Raw genomic sequence first — 24,461 nt, 5'->3', positions numbered from 1 at the left:
CAGTACCTACCAGCCTATAGACCGATGGCCTAACCATGATGCCACCGAGGTCGGTACCACAATAAAGATGCTGTTAGAAAAAAGGAAAAAAAAAAAGAAAGAAAGAATTGTAACCAAGTAGCTGTATGTTACAGGGAGTGGGATCTAGCTCAGTGCAAACACTGACCTAAGGAGCTTGGGTCAAAGGATCAAATCCCCTTAGTGCATAGACCCATTTTCTGACTATCTTTTCGATCCCAAACAGTGCCCCATGACTTGTATATCAAAGGCCATGGTACATGCTATCCTGTCTGTGGGAAAGTACATGTAGAAGATCCCTTGTAGCTACTGGAAAAATGTAGCGGATTTCCTCTGAAGACCATCAGAATTACTAAATGTTTGACCTCCAATAGCCAATAATTATTTACTCAATGTGCTCCAGTGGTGTCGTTAAACAAAGTAAACTTATATACCATATATACTGGATGTCAAACATTTGGTAATTCTAACATATAGTAGGAAGGGATCTTTTATATGCAGCATCCCACAGATAGGATAGCACATACCACGGCCTTTGATATACTAGTTCTGTAGCACTGACTGTGGCGATCCTAGACCACACATCATGCGAGTGCTTTACCATCTGGCTACTTCTCGCCACAGATATACAACCAATGCCTCATGACTGGTACATCAATGGCTGTGGTATGTACTGCCCTACCTACGGGAGAGTGCATACAAAAGATCCAATGCTGCACCATCATTAGGAATAGCCTATGCAGCAGAAGCAGGTTTCCTCTCTTTTTCTCTGTTGACCAAATGTCAAAATATAACTGTACCTCAGACCCCAGTTAGCCACAGTTTGAAATGTGCTCAGGTGTCGTTAAAACAAACATTCCTTTCCTTTCCTAATTGAACACAAGCATAAAAATCAAGTCAAAATGAAAACTAATAATAATAATAAAATCCCCAACAATGCATGGGTGATTTTAATAACTGTTTACATGCAGTCATCCAGTGAGGTGGGAGGAGTTGGAACGAGGACACGTTTACCCAATGGGTTCAAAAGACAAGATCTAAAAACCAGTAACACGTTATCACAATAAACTTTTGATGTTTGCTCTCGACAGGTAAAAAAAACAACAAAAAAAACTATTCAGCTGTAAGCTATGTTTTGCAATATGAAGCAATGAATTCTTGTTGGCAAGATGTCACCACAAAAGAAGGCCAAAGTTAGATGACATATTCTTACAAGAGCTTTAACCTATTATCCTGTCAAATACTTAATGGAAATTTATTACTTACACAATAACCTTATTTAAAAAAAATATTAATAATCAAATAAATAAATAAATAAATAAATAAATAAATAAATAAAATCATACAGAAAAAAAGGACCACCTTTTACATAAGTATATACATCTGTTTACAGTACATTACATTTGTAAGGTATGTACAAACAGTTTTATTGCAATTCATTAAGCTTTTTATGTAAACAGTTTATACACGGCCACCTGTGTATCCAATTATTTTTGAAAGGTCGGTAAAAATTGAAATATAATAAAATTAATATGGTTCCTTTTATCAAAAATATTTACGATCCCTTTCTGTTCATAAATATCATCATTAAAAAAAAAATTTTTTTATATATTTCTCCCACTGTATTTGTTTTAAAGTATGTTGTGGTCATCAGTATTATAGCCTTTGTGCATGATAGCACAGAGCATCTTCTGTAATGATTTGGACTGTCACAATTATACTGTTTGACTCTATAGGGTGTATACTACCAAATCAAATCCCATAGATGACAATAGTAACATATGTGGCTAAAACTCCTACCTGCAGTGTATCAATCGACATAAACGCCACGGATATAAATACTACCACCCCTCACACTTAAAGTGAATTAGAAAAAATTGGGGGTCAAGCTGCTCGTTTCTGAGATAACGCGTAGCGTCTATGACAGGTACCCCATACATGTTTCAAGCACAAGGCTACTTGACACAGTGGTACTAGATGAAATAAAATTGCAGACATTTTTTGCCCAGATGAAACTTTTTTTTTTACAACCAACACACTCACATTTATCACCAATCACATAACTTGTGGTGTTCATATTTCTATCAAAAGTTGGGTGCACCTCGAACTTTGACCCAGCCGGAAGTTATTTGGTTTAGTACTACCTATAATAGTTTAAAAGTTTGTTTTCTTTAATGAAACAACTAGAGCACACTGAGCTAACTACATCTCACCCAAGGACTCAAAAGTACTGAGAAGAATGTATTTAACATAGACTAGAAATGATGTTCTACATATGTATTCCCTCCAGAAATTACCTCTGTGAACAAGAAACAAAGGCTTCCCAGTGGAACTATTAAATAGATCTGGAGCCAAAATGAAATTATTTTAACCAGATATTTCATTAGCCAGAAATGCGTACGAGTGTGCAAATGGACTGGTCTTTAGATCTCACTAATTTAGACTTAATGATTTTTTTTTTGATTTTTTTTTTTTTTACTGTTGTAAGTACACCGAGGTCTTTTTAATGGACATGTGTAGTTAATTAATATTATTAATAGCTGGTAAAGAGTTGTAGATATTCAGAAATGCATTTTAAATAATTTTAATCTAATTACTGCTTAATATTATTTCTGTGCATGGTTTTGAGGTCAAATATTTCAGGTCAGTATGTTTGTGCTTTATTTCATGCATACTTATTTCAGTCACACCGGCCTCAGTGGCGTCGTGGCAGGCCATCAGTCTACAGGCTGGTAGGTACTGGGTTTGGATCCCATTCGAGGCATGGGATTTTTAATCCAGATACAGACTCCAAACCCTGAGTGAGTGCTCCACAAGGCTCAATGGGTAGGTGTAAACCACTTGCACCGACCAGTGATCCATAACTGGTTCAACAAAGGCCATGGTTTGTGTTATCCTGCCTGTGGGAAGCGCAAATAAAAAATCCCTTGCTGCCAATCGGAAGAGTAGCCCATGTAGTGGCGACAGCAGGTTTCCTCTCAAAATCTGTGTGGTCCTTAACCATATGTCTGACACCATATAACCGTAAATAAAATGTGTTGAGTGCGTCGTTAAATAAAACACTTCTTTTTTTTCTTTTTTTTCAGTCACAATATTTATTGCCCTGACTTTGGCACAATCAAAAGCCTTGATGGGTCCCATTAGTAACCATGCACAGTATGTGCACTGTGTACAAAAACTGACAATACTGCTAAGTTCTTAACTGTCAGGAACTAAGACATAGCCATCAATTAAGAAAACATTTTAATTAATACGTTATTTCCTCTTTTTATTCAGTGGTACTTCATACCGGCCTTGGTGGCGTCGTGGTTAGGCCATCGGTCAACAGGCTGGTAGGTACTGGGTTCAGATCCCAGTCGAGGCAAGAGATTTTTAATCTAGATACCGACTCCAAACCCTAAGTGAGTGCTCCGCAAGGCTCAATAAGTGTAAACCTCTTGCATTGACCAGTGATCCATAACTGGTTCAACAAAGGCCATGGTTTGTGCTATCCTGCCTGTGGGAAGCGCAAATAAAAGATCCCTTGCTGCTAATTGGAAAGAGTAGCCCATGAAGTGGCGACAGCGGGTTTCCTCTCAAAATCTGTGTCGTCCTTAACCATATGTCTGACGCCATATAACCGTAAATAAAAAAATGAGTTGAGTGTGTCATTAAATAAAACATTTCTTTCTTTCTTTGGTACTTGGTTTAATAGCTATAAAGTAACTATAACAAATGGCTGTGAACTTTGAACATCATAAAACATTTGAGTCCAGATTAAACGTTCCGAGTCTAGACTGAAGTTTTATAAGATCTACAAAAATTCACAGACTCCATGAGACTCATCATGAGAAGATCGAGGATTATAATACGTGTAATTTATGTATCTTTTTAATCGTTGGGTGAACAATTGGTAAACTGTTCCATGTTGCATCATGCATCACCATGTTGGAAAGCCAAAAAGTGACCACAATTAACTGGCTTGTAAACACATGTACGTGTATATCAGTTATCGGTAATGAGATATGCAAATAAAGAAGCATTGGAGAGAAAAAAATGCTAATGAAGTTATTAGCCTTGTTCATCAATCATTCTCAGACTGGTAGTTAATAAGTAACCTTTGTGATTTTTCACCAGATATGAAGCTTGGATTGTTACAAGAAAAACAACAAAGAAATTGCAATCAATACCAAAAAAAAAAAAAAAAAAAAAGAGAGAAAAAGAAAATGTAATCAAGAGTATGTACTTTTAAACATACTGGCAATATGCATGTATATCTAGGTGTTCGCTTAAAGTTAAAGACTGTTTTGTTTAAGAACACCACTAGAGCATACTAATTAATCATCAGCTATTGGATATCAGATATTTGGTCATTTGACCAATAGATTCCACAGTCTTCAGTGTACCAATTGTGAGGCACTGGTTAGTATAGAAAAAACCCTGGGTCCACTGACGGGCTATTGATCCTGCAACCCATCACACCTCAGGCTAGTATCTACCACTGAGCCATATTCTGCCAGCTAGAATATATATATAATCCTTATTTAATTAAAAAAATAACTAATCAAAGTTGTTACCTATGGACTGTTTGCCACTGTCTTGCAATGCTCCATCTTTGGACTGTTTTGGGCTCTTTTTAACGTCCCTCTGCTGTGAAAAATAAAAATATAAAAAAATCATTTGGAACTGCATGTAGTTCTATTTACATTAGTAAATGATATTGCAATATGCTGAGGCGAGATTGCAGCTTTAAAACTGTAGTTGTATTTTGTATTAGTAAATGATATTGCAATATGGTGAGGCGAGATTGCCGCTTTAAAACTGTAGTTGTATTTTGCTTTAGTAAATGATATTACAATATGGTGAGGCGAGATTGCAGCTTTAAAACTGTAATTGCACAGTAAAACCCCTTTAAACCAGACACCCGAGAGTCCAAGTAAAATGTCCTGTTTTAAGGAGTATCTAGTTTAAAGAGCTTCTGTTCTGTGGTGATATTTAATAAGGAACCATGAAAAACATTCAGTTTTATGGGAATTCCAGTTTACAGAGGGTCCGGTTTTTGAGAGGTAGTATTTTGTATTAGTAAATAATATTATAATATGGTGAAGCAAGATTGCAGCTTTAAAAATAGTTGTACTTTGCATTAGTAAATGATATTAGAATTTGGTGAGGCGAGATAGCAGCTTTAAAAACCTCTCATAACAGTGGAAAGTCAGCCAATATTATAAAATGCTGATGATAAGATCAATATTTTGCAACATACATGTACATGATTGTACAATGCAAACTGATAAAGATCAGATATCTTTTTTCCTTTTTACTCTTAAATTAAAAGTAAAGTTTGTTTTATTTAACGACGCCGCTAGAGCACATTGATTTTTTATCTTATCATCGGCTATTGGACGTCAAACATATGGTCATTCTGACACTGTTTTTTTTTTAGAGGAAACCCGCTGTCGCCACATAGGCTACTCTTTTTACGACAGGCAGCAAGGGATCTTTTATTTGCGCTTCCCACAGGCAGGATAGCACAAACCATGGCCTTTGTTGTACCAGCTATGGATCACTGGTCGGTGCAAGTGGTTTACACCTACCCATTGAGCCTTGCGGAGCACTCACTCAGGGTTTGGAGTCGGTATCTCGATTAAAAATCCCATGCCTCGACTGGGATCCGAACCCAGTACCTACCAGCCTGTAGACCGATGGCCTGCCACGACGCCACCGAGGCCGGTACTCTACTCTTAAATTAGGGAAATAATCTACTGATTATTCTAATAAACTAGATGGAAAGTTTAGATGGGGTGTAGTGCCTTAAACTGGGATTTTCCCCAAAAATGTGACCGCCATTTAGACAGCTAACCCTTATTAGCTGAGAATGTATACGCAGTCACCATGTATATAGCCACTTCAGTATTAAGTAATAAAGATGGCAGCCTTCACTGCGCTTGTATTTATGGAATTCATCTTTGTATACAATATTTAGCTCGATGTGTGTATGATAGTCGACTGGACCTGAGCGTGAAAAAAGATCTTTGTGAAATGTGGCATTGGGTAAGTACAAAGAAGATGCTCTGCAGTATAAATCAAAAGAGGAGAAGCTGTCAGAACGATCAGAAATTTTTCAAAACGGTCTTGTATATTATATTATAGCTTAATTGCACAAAAATGCAATCCATGTTGTTGAATCACATTCACAAAAGGTGGCATTAACACCTTCAATGTTTATCATAGCATAGCTTTGTGAAAAGAATAAATGAAACACAGTATACTTTCATACAAAATACAAGACAACTGTGAATATATTAGCCCAGTTTTATACAACTAGAAACTGTATGTGCTGTGCATGGTCGAACAGCCATTGTAAACAAGTATACAACAACAGTACTGTGTACTGAGTAAACATTCATGACTTCATTGTTTGATCTATGACAATTCTAACATACGGCCACTAGTCTCAAAGAAACGTGTTCTTTACGGGTATATATAAGCCTAAATGCCACTGGTTGTAATTGTCGATAAACGTTTACATACCTTACCCATAGTATTTAGTGCAGAAAATCCTAAAGAAAGGAAGTATCCAAGATAGAACCTGTCATCGTGGGAATATTTAACAACAAAAAAGCTTTTTAGTATAACTAGTCAATCGTGAAGCAACTCGGTACAACTTTATAAAAAAAACAGAAGATAAAAGACACACAAAAAAACCTGTTGTCACAGCTAGGCAGGTATTGAAAAATACCCTTTAATGCTTAGCTAAGTTTTAACAATGACTGTGTCTTTGTTTATGCATAAACATTGGTAAAATATTTATGTAACAGTTAGATATATAATACATGTATTAAGAAAAATATATTTCTGTTTTATTTTAATGAAGCAAAGTTTGATGCAAATGGTTTATAATGAAGGAGGCTATCTTAATAACATTAACTGTAAGAATGTTCAGGGTGGAATGCTGTTGTTGGGTATCACCATAGCAACTAACCTGCCCGGACATGTTTTTGTTTCTAAACACTAGCTAGCTACCTGTCAATATATACCTGCTGTCGGTAATACTGCTAAGTGGATATCTCCTTTTGAAACCACACAGATTAACAGCACCATAGCAACTATAAATATGGCCACCAATAAACTGGGCCCATGGAACTGTTAATGTGGCTGAATGAATGTATATTCAATAAAGGAAAGCATTGTCCTCTGTGTACTTGTAAAAGTGCTTATTAATCCACCTTGCAGGCAGTATCCATTTAGCCGAGCTAAACACAGGTTTCGTTCAAGACGGATTACAAGGTCGAGGCATATAACCTTTGCCAGTCGGACATTGACGGTCTTTTAAAGACTTCATAACAATGACTGTATTAACAATAATCACGTTTTATTTATAGAAAGTAGCTTAGTACAAGACAATTTAGTTTTTGCTTCAAGGACTTGATAAATAAAGTTCATGACATAAAAAAATATATATACCACAAGTATAATAGTTGGTTTATATGAAGGAGACTATCTAAATACGAGTAACTGTAAGAATGTTTTGGATGGTATGTTGTTGTAGGGCATCACTATAGTAACTATTATATAGCCTGCTTAAATATTGATTTTTATTTAAAATATACATGTATGTGGATCTGAAATACTGTTTTTCAATATATTCAATCAGTTATACTAGACAGAGAATATTTGGTGGAGTTTGGTTTTTTTTTTTAGGGTGTGTGGGGGTGGATTGGGGAATAGGGTATTTTGATGGGGTTTTTTTTTGGGGTGGGGGTCAAATATGATTTATATATTCTTAATAAGTGAAGACTGCAACCATAGTATTATTAAAAAAATGTCACTACGGTGAAAATAACACTTATTAGTGTTGTGTTAACACCTTTTAGCTGTTATTTTCGTTGAATGTTATATATATGTTCTGTATCAAAGTAACTACAGTGAAACCTGTCTAAACTGGATCACCCAGGGACCTAATATTTATCCCATTTAGACAGGATCTAGTGTTTAGAGTTAAAGTTTGTTTTGTTTAACAACACCCATAGAGCACATTGATTTATTAATCATCAGCTATTGGAGTATTTAGAGAGTAGTGTTTTGGAATTTAGATTATTTGGGACCATGAAACTTGGGCCAGTTTTTACAGGACTCTGATTAGTTCAAGGTCGGGTTTTGATAGGTTTCACTATACAACAAATTGTAAACTTTGGTCAGAATTTAACCTGTACTTTTAAGATTCAACGGACTATCAAAAAATATAATTATAATATGTGTAAGATTTTACAGTATTTTCTTTATTTCTGTGTAAGAAAATGATTGATGGGTATAATTTCTAGCTAGCATAGCTATTTATATTTTGTATTTATTGGGGAGCAAGTTAGTACATGCATCTATACTTGTTTTTAAGTCTTCAGTTAAGTTCTTTTACAATGTTTAAGGAGTGTCCTACAGAATATTGTGTTTTTGTGATCTGCAAACAGATCTATAGGTAGGTCTGTAGTGTTTGTGAGAGTCACTGGATGATGAGTAACCAAGATTAGAAAGAGAAAGGAACCCAATACTGATCTCTGCAGAACACCAGTCCTAACATGTCCAAACTTTCTCTATCACCTATACAATGCTACTTGGAGTACTTTTACATTCTTTTCTGACATTTTACTCCTTGTTTTCTCTTTTGCTGTAAATTTCTTGAGTAAGTATAAATAATCTATTATGTCGAAAAAGTATGTATAATTACAAATGCCCACACCTTAGTTCTGAAAATAATTGTTATATTATTTTGTTAAATATTTATTTAGTATATTACCAACTTATTAAAGTAAATAAACTAAAATTAGTTTGCAGATACTTATAGTTCAACAACAAATTTGAGTTACCATATTAATAAATATATTTCATAAATCTAGGTAAGATGAATCATGTAAATCTTAATTAATTAATATGTAAAGTAACAACATAAGCCACATTTATTTTATTTATTTATTTTATTTATTTTATTTTTTTTGTCTGTCCAGTTTTATTTCCAGACACTGTTGAAGTCTGGAGAAACATTATGTAAATAATTTAGCTGAGCTCATCAAATTTTTCTTTCTTTCACACAAGAAGCTTTTCATATGTTACATACTCAACTTGTTGACTGAGGTTTCAGAGTTTTATTTTTATACAGACTGACATATGCATGTATTTGTAAAAAATGCACGTTTCAATCATAACTGGACATACTCTTGAATTTGTAACAAGGCATCTGAACAACAAATCTGTTAACATACTAAAAATGTGTATCTATGCACAAATCTGAGTTAAATAGAAATTTTGACATGGTCGTGATTACTATAGTATCATGAAGCACAGTCACATGCTTTGTCTAAAGGAGGACTGCCACTCTCCAGAACTCTACATCCTTCCTGATCCACCTGCGGGAGGACTGTTAGTTCCATTGCTGGTTCTCCCAATTTAAACCTAGACAAGACAACCCCATAGATATCTTTGTATTCTGCTGACAGATCATGATGACTGATTAAAGCAAAGTCATAAACGTATACTAGCAGACTATGACTTTTGACGTCACTCATATGATGCATAGCTACATTACAAAATTGGTCATTTGACCTCTAGGTCATCATACAATGAGGCAGAAATAACAGAAATAATAGCTTTTCCCCTTAATTTTTTATGTTCTGCAGGATAAAGATAATAACAAGTTACTGACGTCGGACATCTGCTTTATTCTGTTCAGGCCGAATGAGAATTTCCCATTCTTACCTTCACAGGATGAAGCAGATATCCAACGTCATTAACTAGTTATTCTCTATATAGACAGTGTGATAGTATGCACTCATGAATCACAGTCAAATATCACTGTTCTCAGAAAAGGTGTTTGAGAAAAGAAAACATACGCTGTCAAACTAGTGGCACTCATCATGAGAACAACCTATAGTTGTCAACTCTTATTGTTTTTATCGTAATGATGAAAAATATGTATATTTTCACACAAAAAGATCAAAATAAGGTTTAGCAAAAGAGATCATTTTAGTCAGTAGTGTGTTACTTTGGGAAACAAGTGTATAAAATGTGTTGTATAAAAGAAATTGTACTTGCTTTAAAGAAAGGTCAGGTATGTTTCATTTACATTTGCAGATATAATCCTTACGTGTGAACATTAAACATTTTTAAAATCTGAATGACAAAACCACTAGCATATACATTCAAGCTTGTATCTCTGTACAACACAGAATCTAAAGGAAATTTCAATCATGATAAAAAAGAAAAAGAAAACGATGATTAATTCACACATGCACAAGAAAACAAATCTGTTTGTCAAAACTTTCAAAGTAAAAAAATATAAAATGTTCATATTACACAGCAGACGTTAAATATAACTGAAATTAAATCTGTGGTCACCGAATGTTGATTATTCCACTTCAAGAAACTGATTTCAAATGGTGCTAGAGCCCATTAAATCTAGGCACCAAAAGAGACCAGCCTCTATCATGGCTTATGCAGGTTTCTTCTTAATAATACAGCAACTTTTCACAAATCCTAAGTTCAGGGGCCATAACTCTGTAAAAAAATGGGTAAATCACCAACAAAGTCAAACTTGATCTGTAACTGCTAGTACATGACAGAACTATACACATTTCAAATTCAATATCTTGAGGCAGTGTGAAGACAAGGTCTGGAAAACTATACATGGGGCAGAGAGACAGAAAGAAAACTAAGATATATGTAGTGATAATAATGTTCAATCCACGGGTTTTAATTTAAAGCCCCAGTCACATATATACGATTTTTGCCCCGAATGGCCAAGACTTAAAAAATCAGGGTTATTCTTGGATATGCGCAGTGAGACCCTAGCGACTTCCTGGTCATTCTTCAGTATTCTTGGTATGTCTGGATAGGCACTCGACAGTTTTGATCATGTTCAATACTGTCGGGAGTAGTCTTTGAATTTTTCAATTCGTGATGCATTCTTAAAGCAGTCGAGAGTGATCAGGAAGCCGGTAGAGTCTCACTACGCATATCCAAGATTAACCCTGATTTTTCAAGTCGTGGCCATTCGGGGCAAAAAATTGTGTATATGTGACTGGGGATTTATGTCATAATAACACTTTCTTAAATCTATGATTAATACTCCTTCCATGGATTTATGTCAGGTTAAGAATCATACTCTGCGGCAGTGGTGTGTAATGTTTCAAATATGATGTGATGTAATTTATAAAACATATATGACGTCAGTAACAAAAAGGTGACAACTCCAGTAAAGTTAAAAAGGGAATTCCCCATTTAAAAGTTCCGGTCCAGATTGCACATATGTGCGATACCAGATAAATTTATCACACGGTTTGAAAATGTTTTATCACTATAGTACGATTGAAAAGGTATGTAATAAAGGTAAATATATGAATAAACTGATGAACATCATCACTATAAAAATTCTAAAATTAAAATTGAGCTGATGTTTTCCACAGGTAAAAACCATATCTAAGCAATATAAACATTACACAGTGAAACAAACAAAACAACAAGACTCTGGGAATGAAACAGATAAAAAAAAAATACATTCAGGCAAAATCTTTCCATAAAAAGGTACTGGTTAGATAAAAATTATTCAATCCTACTTTTAAAAGATGTGATATGGTAGACCACAAATGAAATACTAAACCACTGTAGGGGGCGGTGGTGACACAATGCATATCATCAAAAGAAAAATGTCCACAAGACCACGTCTTGCAACTCACCTCCATCCACCTGGATGAAATGTAAAACACGTGGTCCGAACAGAATAGCCCCTTGCTTCCTGTCGTCCAGCTTTTGAATTACAATTACTGTGTCTCCACGAGCACTGACCTTTTTAGCTTGTATTCACCTCAACACAAGGTGAGGTCGTAGTGACCACTGGCTTGTTTGATTTATCAGATGGGGCGGTACTCCATGCCGACAGCGGCCGTTACCTTCCCCTTCGTGACATACACATTACATGCACCACTTTCACTGTCAGATACATGTAACATGAACCGGCTTTCACAGTGACATACACATTATATGTACCACTTTCACCTGAAGATGTGTTAAAACGACTGTGAGATAACACATTATACTGTCCACTTCGACCACTGGACAGATGCAGGACAGAGCCCAACAGCCGACTGTCCACCCCTTGCCATGTCACCAGAGCGGAGTGTTTGATTATATACGAGACTGCCAGGTAATGTGACGTCAAAACTGGGTCAACTCAGGTGTCTATCAGCACGATTGTGATTGAAATGTCACAGTTGGTGCTCAGTGAGGAATGAGTTTTCCAAGATGTGTATCTATTACTAACTCTGTGTTATAGGAATATTAGCGAGTCCATTCATTTTGACGTACACACAATTTAACACTATAGTAGGCTCATTAACACAGCTGGAATACACATACATGTGAGTTGTAGAGAAAAATAGCTATAATGTCTAAACTTGTCCAATTAATAAAGGCCACCCAAGTTAACTTTTACATAGTGGCCTAAACATGAGAAAGTGGCTGATATATATTACACAGAAAGGATATACAGTAACATATTCTTTACACAATATAGACAGGAGGTTATTATGTAAGGGCTGTTTTAAAACAAACCACCTTAGCATTGCCAAGTTTGCACATTCATTTGGGTTTTTTCATTTTCCTAACCAGTACTCCAACAAGTGGTATATATCAAAATTTGAGGTATGTACAGTCCTGTTGGAAAAGTGCATATAGAAGATATCTTGCCACTAATGGAAAAATGCAGGAGGTTTCCTCTGAAGACTATGTGTTAGAATTACTAAATGTTTAACATCCAGTGATTAATTTAATGTCGTCCAGTGGTGTCATTAAGCAAAACAAGGCTGAATTTACTAAGCCTGTTTACGATTTACATGTGTGTAACTACATACACAAGGCTTTTAGAATTTTTATAAAAATCCACTAGCCATGGGATCATTGATTAATATTTTTTACTAGCCACGATTAAAAATTCACTAGCCCTACATTGCTTTAAGTTAATACAATTATATTAAATAATAGTAATAATTGGATATGTCACCTAAAGAGGGAGATAGCGCTTAAAAACACTAACATTGGGGGTTGGGGTGAGGGAATGATATTTATATTTACAAAATAGACTTAACTGCAACATTTGACCAAAAAAAAAAAAATCACTAGCCATCAGGCATGGCAATAGTAGTTATTTCTAGCCCAACATTGAATATCACTAGCCATGGGATTGGAGCTACTGATATATTTACAATGCAGGCTTCGTAAATTCGGCCCCACAACTTTTTCTTTCTTTACTACTTTAACTACAACTCACCTCTGTTGATTCCAAATAAGCACACAGCCCAACATTCATTTATTCCTACATACATGTACAAACTACTCTTTTCCCCTCTGAAATAGCTGAGGGATCTCTTATCCTACAGTCCTGTAATAAGTCTATTTCGAACATTGTCTATGAAATGAGTCTGTGTACACGACAACAGACGAGAGACCCAATTTAGAAAGATAATTCTGTTTTCACACCAAACCTGAAGAAATGTGCCTCTAGTGGGAAATGAACTCATCGCCAACACGACGATGGCGACTGAATATGCATTATAACTAAATATGATCTTCACCACCAGGAGAACCACCATCCTACACAACAATGGCAACTGAATATGCATTATAACCAAATATGATCTTCACCACCAGGAAAGCTACCATCCTACATGAAGATGGCAACTGAATATGCAGTTGTCTTATGCATCACAGAGAAAGCAGTTTCAGGTTAAGTTATACATCACAGAGCAATCAATTTTGATCATGCTAACTTCATTGGAGTTTATGGCTGTGGCAATTGGATCATCAACTAGGAGCAGCCAACCATATGTCTTTAAATTCATAACAAAAAATTGTGTTATTATTGTGTGGTCATAATTAATGCATTATGATGGCACATAATATTTTTTAAAAACATGTCAACAGAATAGTATGGTGTATAAAGACAGATGATGATGATGATAGTTGCTGATAATAATAACACAAATGTATTAAAACTGTAGGTGTTTTTGTATTTTGCATTAGTAAATGATGTTATAATATGGTGAGGCAAGCTTGCAACTTTAAAAGATTCAGTTATTTGATGTTCCACAGTTAAATTAATCCATCATGTATTTAATCATGAATGAAGATCAATGCATCAAATATCAAATAACAAACCAGACCTTTCATGGCCATTATGGACTGAAGGCTGTGGAAACTGCACATGTTAACTTCATGTAATGTAAACAAAACTCATGTATTCAACATTTGTAAAAACGTGGAGCCACATAAACGCTAATTATGTTTGTACAAATCAAATTACATAGTTGAAAATCCAATATTAAAGCCCATCAAAGAGTACATAAAACTGCATGACACGTTTACAAAGTCAGAGGTTTTGAAACAGAACATTTTAAAGCAGTATTACACACCCAGCTTGCACTGAACAAAATGTCTCTGCATCCATTTAGCATTTATATACCGGTATATAACTACTATACTATTACTATAAATCAATTAACATTACCATACCCATTTTTATAATTACCAAGTTATGATAACATACATTATTATAACCCCATCAGTATTTTTTTTTTGGGGGAATAATTTCCAAGTCACTATATATAGATAATATTACCCATCCAGTCAGGACATTGACAAAACCACTAAATGGACATAATAATATCACACCATCAATTTATCAGTAATATTACACAAACAATTTAGAACATTTACTCACTACAGATAAATTAACGCTATACCATCCATTTGGCCTGTATATACCGGTTGACTACAAAAAGATTAATATCTGTAAACACAAGACATCCACGGGCAAACTGTGTCGACTAGCCCTAAGGCGTGAAACATCTGTAAAGGTGTACAGACTGTGAACAAAGTTGTGAACACTGTCAACTGTCTTGACAACTTAAAAACACGTCAGAATCGTCTGACGATGAGAATAACAAAAGATCGCATCTGAACCAGTGATGGCTATTCAGCATTATAAGGTAGTATATGGTTATACTGGACTCGGTGATGAAGTCATTAAAGGGAGTTTGCTGCAATTTTTAAGATGTTATCGACTAACAGAGACTTTTTAATGATTGTAATTACATATCAAATATATTTTTCGGCATAATGTATTAGTGGCTGTATATTAGACGTGTTTCTGATCGTTTTAATATTTGTACTAGGTTAAATTTCATTTTATTTCCTAAAATATATATTTTAATACGTACAAAATTATTTGCTGACAAAATCCAATTCGGGCTTCTTACAAATATTAAGATGACCAGAAACACATTAAATATACAAACACTGACATTCTAAACAAGAAAATTTATTTAAAATGTAAGTTTAATTATAGAAATATTTTATTAGTCGGAAACATCTTACAATGTAGCAAACTCAGGAATGTCCCTTTAAACTATCCGACTTAAGGCTGGTAGGTACTGGGTTCACATCCCAATGCCCACTCCCATCCAGAGTTAGTTAAATGACTCACTGGGTAGGAGTACGGCCACTGCACTGACTCCTCTTTCACTAACCACTACAGGGAACAAGTTACAGAGATCGCTACACAATTTTAAAACATTAAACGGTAGGTGCTAATCAGTTTTCAATTGACTAGAAATATTGCTAATCAAGATTTTGAAAACAAAATGTTCCCTGCACTAACATAGTAACCCTCTGTCCTGGACAGACAGTCCAGATGGCAGAGGTGTGTTCCCAGGATAGCGTGCTTGAACCTAAACTGGATATAAGCACGAAAATATGTATAAACCAATCAATCAAACACATGGTTATTATGATACTGGATTGTGAGAGAAGAAACCTGTTCCTGCTATATACATATAGATTACACCTATGAAATTGCAGTAATGGATTCCCCCCACCCCACCCCACCCCACCCCACCCATTTATGGCACAGACAGGACAGGACATACTAATGACTTTCATTAGATCAGTAGTTGATCTAGGTTGGGATAAGGTAAACTCAAAAGTGTCCACCAAAAGGGAATGATCCTGTGACTGAATAGTCAAGTGGTTAAGACACTGAACTTAATGGTGATATGGGTACTGGGTTCACATCCCAATACCAGCTCCCACCCAAAGTGAATTATAACACACCAGTGGCTAGGTATAAGGCCACTACACATACTTCTCTCTCACTACCCACTAACAACTAATAACTAAACACTAACTTTTGATCTTAGACAGAGAGCCCTCACCTGAGATGCTTGCATCGCAGGATCGAATCACCTCAGTGGATCCATTCAACTGACTGAGTTTTTTCTTGATTCAACCAGTGCACCATAACTGGTCAAAGGCTGTGGTATGTGCTTTCCTGTCTGTTGGAAAATGCATATAAAAGATCCCTTGCTGCATTAGGAAAACTGTAGCGGGTTTCCTATGATGACTATGAGTCAGAATTACCCAGTGTTTGACATCCAATAGCCAATGATTAATTAATCAATGTGCTCAGTGGTGTCGTTAAACAATACAAATTTTTGGACAGAGAGCCCAGATAGGTACGGTGTGTGTGTGTCCAGAACAGCATGCTTGAACATTAACTGGACATAGCATGAAAATCGAGTTAAAATGCTACAAATATATCATGACCCCTCCAATCATGATAGCAGTATGTGGCTTGTACTTCATTACACACATCCATCCAGTGACATTTCATTTGCCCACTGTCAAGTACAGTTAACATCAACAGATGAGCCCATGGACACTGGCTGTACACAGTGCTACCAGCCCATGCACACTGGATGTACTCAGTGCTACCAGCCCATACACACTGGCTGTACACAGTGCTACCAGCCCATGCACACTGGATGTACACAGTGCTACCAGCCCATACACACTGGCTGTACACAGTGCTACCAGCCCATGCACACTGGCTGTACACAGTGCTACCAGCCCATGCATACTGGCTGTACACAGTGCTACCAGCCCATGCACACTGGCTGTACACAGTGCTACCAGCCCATGCACACTGGCTGTACACAGTGCTACCAGCCCATGCACACTGGATGTACACAGTGCTACCAGCCCATGCACACTGGCTGTACACAGTGCTACCAGCCCATGCACACTGGCTGTACACAGTGCTACCAGCCCATGCACACTGGATGTACACAGTGCTACCAGCCCATGCACACTGGATGTACTCAGTGCTACCAGCCCATACACACTGGCTGTACACAGTGCTACCAGCCCATGCACACTGGATGTACTCAGTGCTACCAGCCCATGCACACTGGCTGTACACAGTGCTACCAGCCCATACACACTGGATGTACTCAGTGCTACCAGCCCATGCACACTGGCTGTACACAGTGCTACCAGCCCATGCACACTGGCTGTACTCAGTGCTACCAGCCCATGCACACTGGATGTACACAGTGCTACCAGCCCATGCACACTGGATGTACTCAGTGCTACCAGCCCATACATACTGGCTGTACACAGTGCTACCAGCCCATGCACACTGGATGTACTCAGTGCTACCAGCCCATACATACTGGCTGTACACAGTGCTACCACCCCATGCACACTGGCTGTACACAGTGCTACCAGCCCATGCACACTGGATGTACTCAGTGCTACCAGCCCATGCACACTGACTGTATACAGTGCTACGCACCCCAGAGAGATCTGCAAATGGCATGTCTTTCGATGTGGGCTTGAGCAAAGGGGCCAGGAGAGCATTTGTTTGTGCTTCAATCCATCAGAGGACATATCTCCCCATATGAAACCTAACACCTCCAGGCAAACAAACAATGTTTGACCAAACTAGAATGAGATTTAACAAGCCATGAATAGAGAGAAAGAAAAAACCCAAACATTCTGACATGGGCAGTTCAAAATTTTGTGATGGTGGCCAATTACATGCAGAATTCAAAACCTGTTGAAAATGTTAAATCATTCTTTGGATTCTTGAAGTTATGACATTGATGTCAGAGCACATGTAACAGAATACACCTGCTTTAAAAGTCTTCTATAAACCATTCATCCCCTCCCCCACTCAAGTATTATAACTTTAAGCATTGGTCTGTGGGTTGGTGTGGGTGTGTGAGCATGTGATGAAAGGGATCTTTTATATGCACCATCCCACAGACAGGATAGCGCATACCATGGCCTTTGATATATCCAGTTGTGGTGCACTGGCAAGAATGAAAAATAAAACCTAAGGGCCCACCGATGGGGATTGATCACATACCAACTGCACATCAAGCGAGCTCTTTACCACAGAGACATATAGTTAACTTTGTACATCCCCTTTGTTCCATCCATCCACCAAGCCATGTTAATGCACATATATGCTTTAATATCCCAGGGCTGTATTTCAAGTCTTAAAGGCATACTGTCACAGATTTAAAGACCTTATTTCTCTAAAAATGAATAATAAATAAAAATTACATTAATTGTTGGAAACCAAATCTAGCTATCGCATCACCTTAACTGAACCATGATGGAGTGAAATCCATGTCATCTCTCTTGGCAATTTTAGTTTCTGAATTATAGACCATTGCCATAATTCAATTATTTTTACAAAATGTCGTTAATAAATGGAGTATGGTGGTTATGAAGATGGTTGAATAATGTATATTTAGGGACAAATCAAATTCTATTTGTTCAGGTAATACTTCGTTAGACCATTAAATAGGTCAGTGGTCTGTGACAATATGCCTTTAAATTTGAATTTCTGTTCATCAATGAATGTTTAAACGACACCCCAGCACAAAACATACACATGGTCATCGGCTATTGGGTGCTGTTTATCAAGGGCAAAGAAATATTAAAACATGCATAAAATACCAACAGAACTGAAAACAAACAGGTATTATATTTATATACCTATAGTTTTTATAACAAAATGAATACAGTTCATTGTGTATGTATGCATATTGCAAATCGGCTATTGGCATTATCATACACAAATAACGACAGACATCTGAAAGGTAAAGTATTCATAGATACCTAAATTGATCAACCAAGACAAAACCTATCACTATCAATCCACTACCAGCTGTTAGTGAAATGTTAGATGGTGATAGTGGGTATATAAATTTATTAATGTTTTTCAAAACCTTTTATTTTATTTTAAAGATGGGGGTAACTAACTTTAATACCCATTATTTTCAGTTATTTTCCAGTCCATGTTTTATTTTTGTGTTTCAATGATGTATTTTAAAATAGTAAGTAGTTAAAAACAGTACTTAGTGCTTTTTATGAAAAAAAGTTACATGTAAAATCATTTCTATCATACATTTCTATTATACATTTTGGGAATCTTTGTACATATTTGCTGATTGCTAACTGGTTTTCAACTTAATTCTGACAATCTGTTTGATTGCTAAAAAAAACCCACCCCAAAAATAACAACCACGCCACCAAAACGTAAACTGAGCATTCTGAACTATGGTCGGCTGTGGTCTGCCAGGTCTGAATAATAGCATGTCCATGAGACAAGTAGCGAGATGCCTGCAAGTGAGCCATTTTGTCATCCATTAACTGCAAGAGCATATCCATACCACCGGCACAGCAAATGGGCTACCCATCTCAGACACAGTGTCGATGTGGCTGTTAACTTCTTGTGACTAGTATATGTCTGATATGGATAGCTTGGCATTATTATATGTCCATTCATAAAATTATATTCGCTCATCTAGTGTTTTGAAGTAGCTTTGTACAATTTAGTTACAGAGTTAAGGTCATAAACTGTTAAAAGTCATGTGGATTAAAGCAGTAGGTTTGAATCCTGTGTTTTTATTATTTTAATTAATTTTACACTAGACAAAACACATTGGCAATTACAACTTAATTCATATATGGTGATATAGTGTAAACAGAAACTTTAAACCTCTACAGTTATAATGTACTCATTTCTGTGAATGTCACGGATAAATGAATAAATTATTTTTAATCAACAGTCATGCACCTAAAAGTAACAAACATCATAAATACTTGATAAGCGACACAGGCCTGTTTCAACAGAATTACACAGGACGGCAGAAGCACAGGTTTTTTTTTCCGCTGAAAGGAAGCTCAAGTTAGGGATTCACCGTGTATTAAGGTTGGCGTTTCTCTGATGAAGATATAATTCAAACAGGACTTGTCATTACAAGCTGATCTGTGGACTGTGCTGAATGCCCAACAAGATCAATGAATATTCATCAATAATGATCAAAGTTAAATAAGTAATCAGTATGCAGTACCGGCGTTATTACTTGGCTGTATAGCTTACTGCATGGCCTGGTCTTCAGTGGGAACATCCCATCGACCAATGAGGCGAATTACAAGCGCTCCGATACACCACCAAGATGGTCACCTTGTCAGTCAAGTTTGACAGGAAGAGGATTGTAAATTGTAAAACGCTGTCAAAAATCAAGCATCTTTAGCACTGCGAATTGCACATCTTCTTTTGGTCATTATTCGCTTTCAGCACAATTTGTTCCTGAAAACACAGTGCATCGCTTGAGAGAAACATTTTGTGACAAAGAAAAAAAAATGGTGATATTTTGTGGCTTGTGTGTAACAAGGAAACAGGGAAGTTAACCACGGAAAAAAAAAGCAACAAATAAAAATAAATCAATGATCACAGACCATAATATGATTTTTTTTTTTTTTAAATTAATTAAAAGTAAAATAAAAAAAAACCCATCAAATTGGCCTTTAAGAATATTGAACATCCCAAAATCTTTGTTTAACCAGCAGCTCTTGGGTGTCAAACAATTGATAAAATTGAGATTTTAAACTTGTGGTTTTAAACAGGAGGAAAGGAAATGTTTTATTTAATAATGCACTCAACACATTTTATTTACGGTTATATGGCATCAGACATATGGTGAAGGACCACACAGATATTGAAAGAGGAAACTCGCGGTCGCCACTTAATGGGCTACTCTTTTTTCAATTAGCAGCAAGGGATCCCACAGACAGGATAGCACATACCACAGCCTTCGGTTTTAAACAGAGACATTACTTTTATAAACATAGTTAAAACTTTGATTTATTAATCAACAACTATTGGATATCAAACACTTGATAGTTCTGACATATAGACTTTTAGGATACCTGCTACGTTTTTCCATTAGCAGTAATGAACATTTTATAATATTATGAGCTTTCCCTCAAACTGGATAGCACATACCATGTACAGCATTTGATATACCAGTAGTGGGGAAATGATAAACAATTCATATGATTAAAAGCTTCAAGCAAATTAAAACTGTTTCTTTAATGATATATCGTACCACATAGTTTAATTTAATCAGTGGCTATTAAGTACATAAAATGGCACAACATTATTCATGATTTTAACGCTTGCAACTTTGATAGATAAAGTACCTTTAATAAACAAATGTTGAAAGCCACAACTAAATATACTGACCCAGCCCAACACATATTAATAATTGTATACCACCACCCACCTAAAGCTATAGACAGATCAGTTGATAATATTACATAATGTACGACCACATCTACAAACCCATTTCTATATACACTGTCCATGTAAGTTAGTGATGACTGGCGAAACAAAGGCACTCAACCGGGGTTGAATGACAAGCTATGAACCCAGGGGGTGAAGTACTTAGATTACCTATGAATTCCTGTATACCTGTGTCGTTAACACACCTGGGATAAACTGACCTCATTTTGTGTATGGGGGATTAAGGTCAGTGACAAGCACATTATATGCAGAGTTTACCGCAACATGTACAGAGCTGTCAGGTCATAGTTGAAATAAAAAATGGTGGTAAGGTTAGAAAAAGGGAAACAGGGATATTTATTCAGTGACACTTCAGCACATTTTAAATATTATTTTTGACACTGGGTCGAGAAAAGAGAGATGGGAGATTAGGAAGGAAGGAAATATTTTATTTAACAACGCACACAACACATTTTATTTACGGTTATATGGCGTCAGACATATGGTCACGGTCCACACAGATATTGAGAGAGGAAATCCGCTGTCGCCACTTCATGGGCTACTCTTTTCGATAAGGTCAAGGTCAAGGTCAAAGGGTTTTACGTGCACGTTCAGAGCAAGCTGTTGTAGCGCACGCCTGTCGTGGGCACAGTTGCCGGCCTTGGCCGGCCTCTCTGTCCAAGACAGGAAATTTTCGATAAGCAGCAAGGAATCTTTTATATGCACCATCCCACAGACAGGGTAGCACATACTAAGGCCTTTGATATACCAGTCGTGGTGCACTGGCTGGAATGAGAAATAGCCCAATGGGCCCACCAACAGGGATCAATCCCAGAAATGACTGCGGTGACTCCTACCATACAAAGCAGCAAAAGATCTTTTGACAAGTTTAGAAATTACATCAACTTCATTAAACAACCATATTTTTCGCTCTATCCAGTGCACAACGACTGGTATACTAAAGGTCGTGGTATGTGCCATCCTGTCTGTGAGATGGTGCATTGCTACTAATGGAAAAATGTAGCGGGTTTTCTCTTTAAGACAATATGAAAAATTACCAAATGTTTGACATCCTATTGCCGATGATTAATAAATCAATGTGCTGTAGTGGTGTCATTAAACAAAATAAACAATTGTTTTTTATATTAACCAACCAATACCCATTTTGTTAGTAAACCTAAATCAGGCCTATTTCGACTGGTTCACACAATGGTCATTACATTTAACAGTAGCAAAACACCCTGTCTAGCAAATGTTAGTGCCAAATGGCTGGCTGAACTTTTAACCTTAGTGATTACAATTAAAATTCTTATATTAATATTATTATTTTTGTACACATCACATACACATGCACATGCACACACACACACACACACACACACACAGGAGAGGGCCTCATAAGTTGAATAACTTGTGCCCAATCCATTTGTACATTATATGCAATAAAATATGTTTCAATCAAACACACACACACAAAGACACACACACACACACACACACACACCACACCACACACACACATTGTATGCATAAAAGCTCACAAAATTAAAAAATATATTTTCTCCAAAAGTCAATTTTTTTGCTTAAAAAAGAATTTGTCTGTCACAAAACATGAAGTACATGTACCCTTTAGCTTCTTTGCAATGTTTTAAAATATGATATTCTTCTTTTAAAAAAGGAGAAAATTATGCCATTTTAACTAGAACAATGTTACTGAAATATTCCCGTAGACAGATTTGTGAATTTAATGTTATAAAAAAAAAAATTCATCTGAATAGACCAATAAAACACTGCAATGGTCCAAATTTATCTTCTTTTAACGTTTAAAAAAAAAACAACTTCAAAGCCAGATAGATATTGGGAGATATACATATAATGTATAAATACATATATAATTATCAATATTATTCATACAGATGTGTGTGTGTGTGTGTGTATAAATACATATATAATTATCAATATTATTCATACAGATGTGCATACATGTATATGCAGGGATTTCTTCACACAGGGAGTTATTGGTACATGACTTTGTAAAGCGGTGTATATTTTTACCTGTCAGTGTGTGTAAGTTAGGCGTTTTACTATATACAAATCATAAACTATCAACTCAAGCAAATCATATATTCCATGCCATGCCAAAAAATTGCTGAAGTAGGTATCTACGTTCAAATTTTATGCACAATGCATACATTTGTATTCCAACTCCAAACTGATCTTTCAGTTTTTACCTTGAGCCCACAGTGATATTAATTTTGAGGAATCATTGGTCTATTCTCTTTTTCTAACAAGTGCTCCATCACTGGTATATCAAATGCCATGGTATGTGACACCCTGTGTTTCCAGTCTGGCTGTCATAGTTATCAGACATTAATTAGCCAACAATAATACTATGCACTGGGATGTCATTAATAGCAGATCTTCTCAGCTTATTTCCACCTCACTCAATAAACCTAGTCTGGGCATGAATATGTTCAGGTATAATTTAAAACTTCAAAACCGCAAGCACTCATAGGTATTGTAGTACAGTACCATACATACATATTTTACTTTATGTTTTTAATAGCCTCTGATCATACAGCGTGGCGAGACGTGGCCCAGTGGTAAAGCACTCGCTTGATGTGCATTGGTCTAGGATCGATTCCCCATAGGTAAGTCAATTGGACTATTTCTCGTTCCAGCCAGTGCACCATGCACGACTGGAAAATCGAAGGATGTGGTATGTGCTATCCTGTCTGTAGGATGGTGCATTTAAAAGATCTTTTGTTATTTATGGAAAAACATAGTGTGTTTTATTTCTAAGACTAGACGTCAAAATTACCAAATGTTTGACATCCAATAGCTGATGATTAATGAATCAATGTTGTCTAATGGTATCATTAAACAAAAAAATTTTTTTTACTGATCACACAATGTGGTTGGGTGTTCTTTTCTTTCATTTTGTATAAAATATATATTCCGCTTTCACAACATCTCTTTTCCATACTACACTCTCCACAAA

At 36.2% G+C, this 24,461-nt stretch overlaps 1 protein-coding gene across 6 annotated transcripts in view; it reads right to left on the bottom strand.

The window, feature by feature from the left end:
• Window positions 1–24,461, bottom strand: part of LOC121368092 — a 132,700-nt gene that overhangs the window by 31,295 nt on the left and 76,944 nt on the right. For all 6 annotated transcript variants that reach the window (XM_041492645.1, XM_041492646.1, XM_041492648.1 and 3 more), the window contains one exon: window positions 4,575–4,647. In XM_041492645.1, coding sequence (XP_041348579.1) covers window positions 4,575–4,647 — 73 coding nt within the window. The remainder of the gene's footprint in view (window positions 1–4,574; window positions 4,648–24,461) is intronic.

This window comes from Gigantopelta aegis, chromosome 3 (genome assembly GCF_016097555.1).
Source record: "Gigantopelta aegis isolate Gae_Host chromosome 3, Gae_host_genome, whole genome shotgun sequence".
NCBI classification, from domain to species: domain Eukaryota; kingdom Metazoa; phylum Mollusca; class Gastropoda; order Neomphalida; family Peltospiridae; genus Gigantopelta; species Gigantopelta aegis.
Note: the sequence above shows the minus strand (reverse complement) of the source record. Positions and strands in the feature narration are given on the sequence as shown.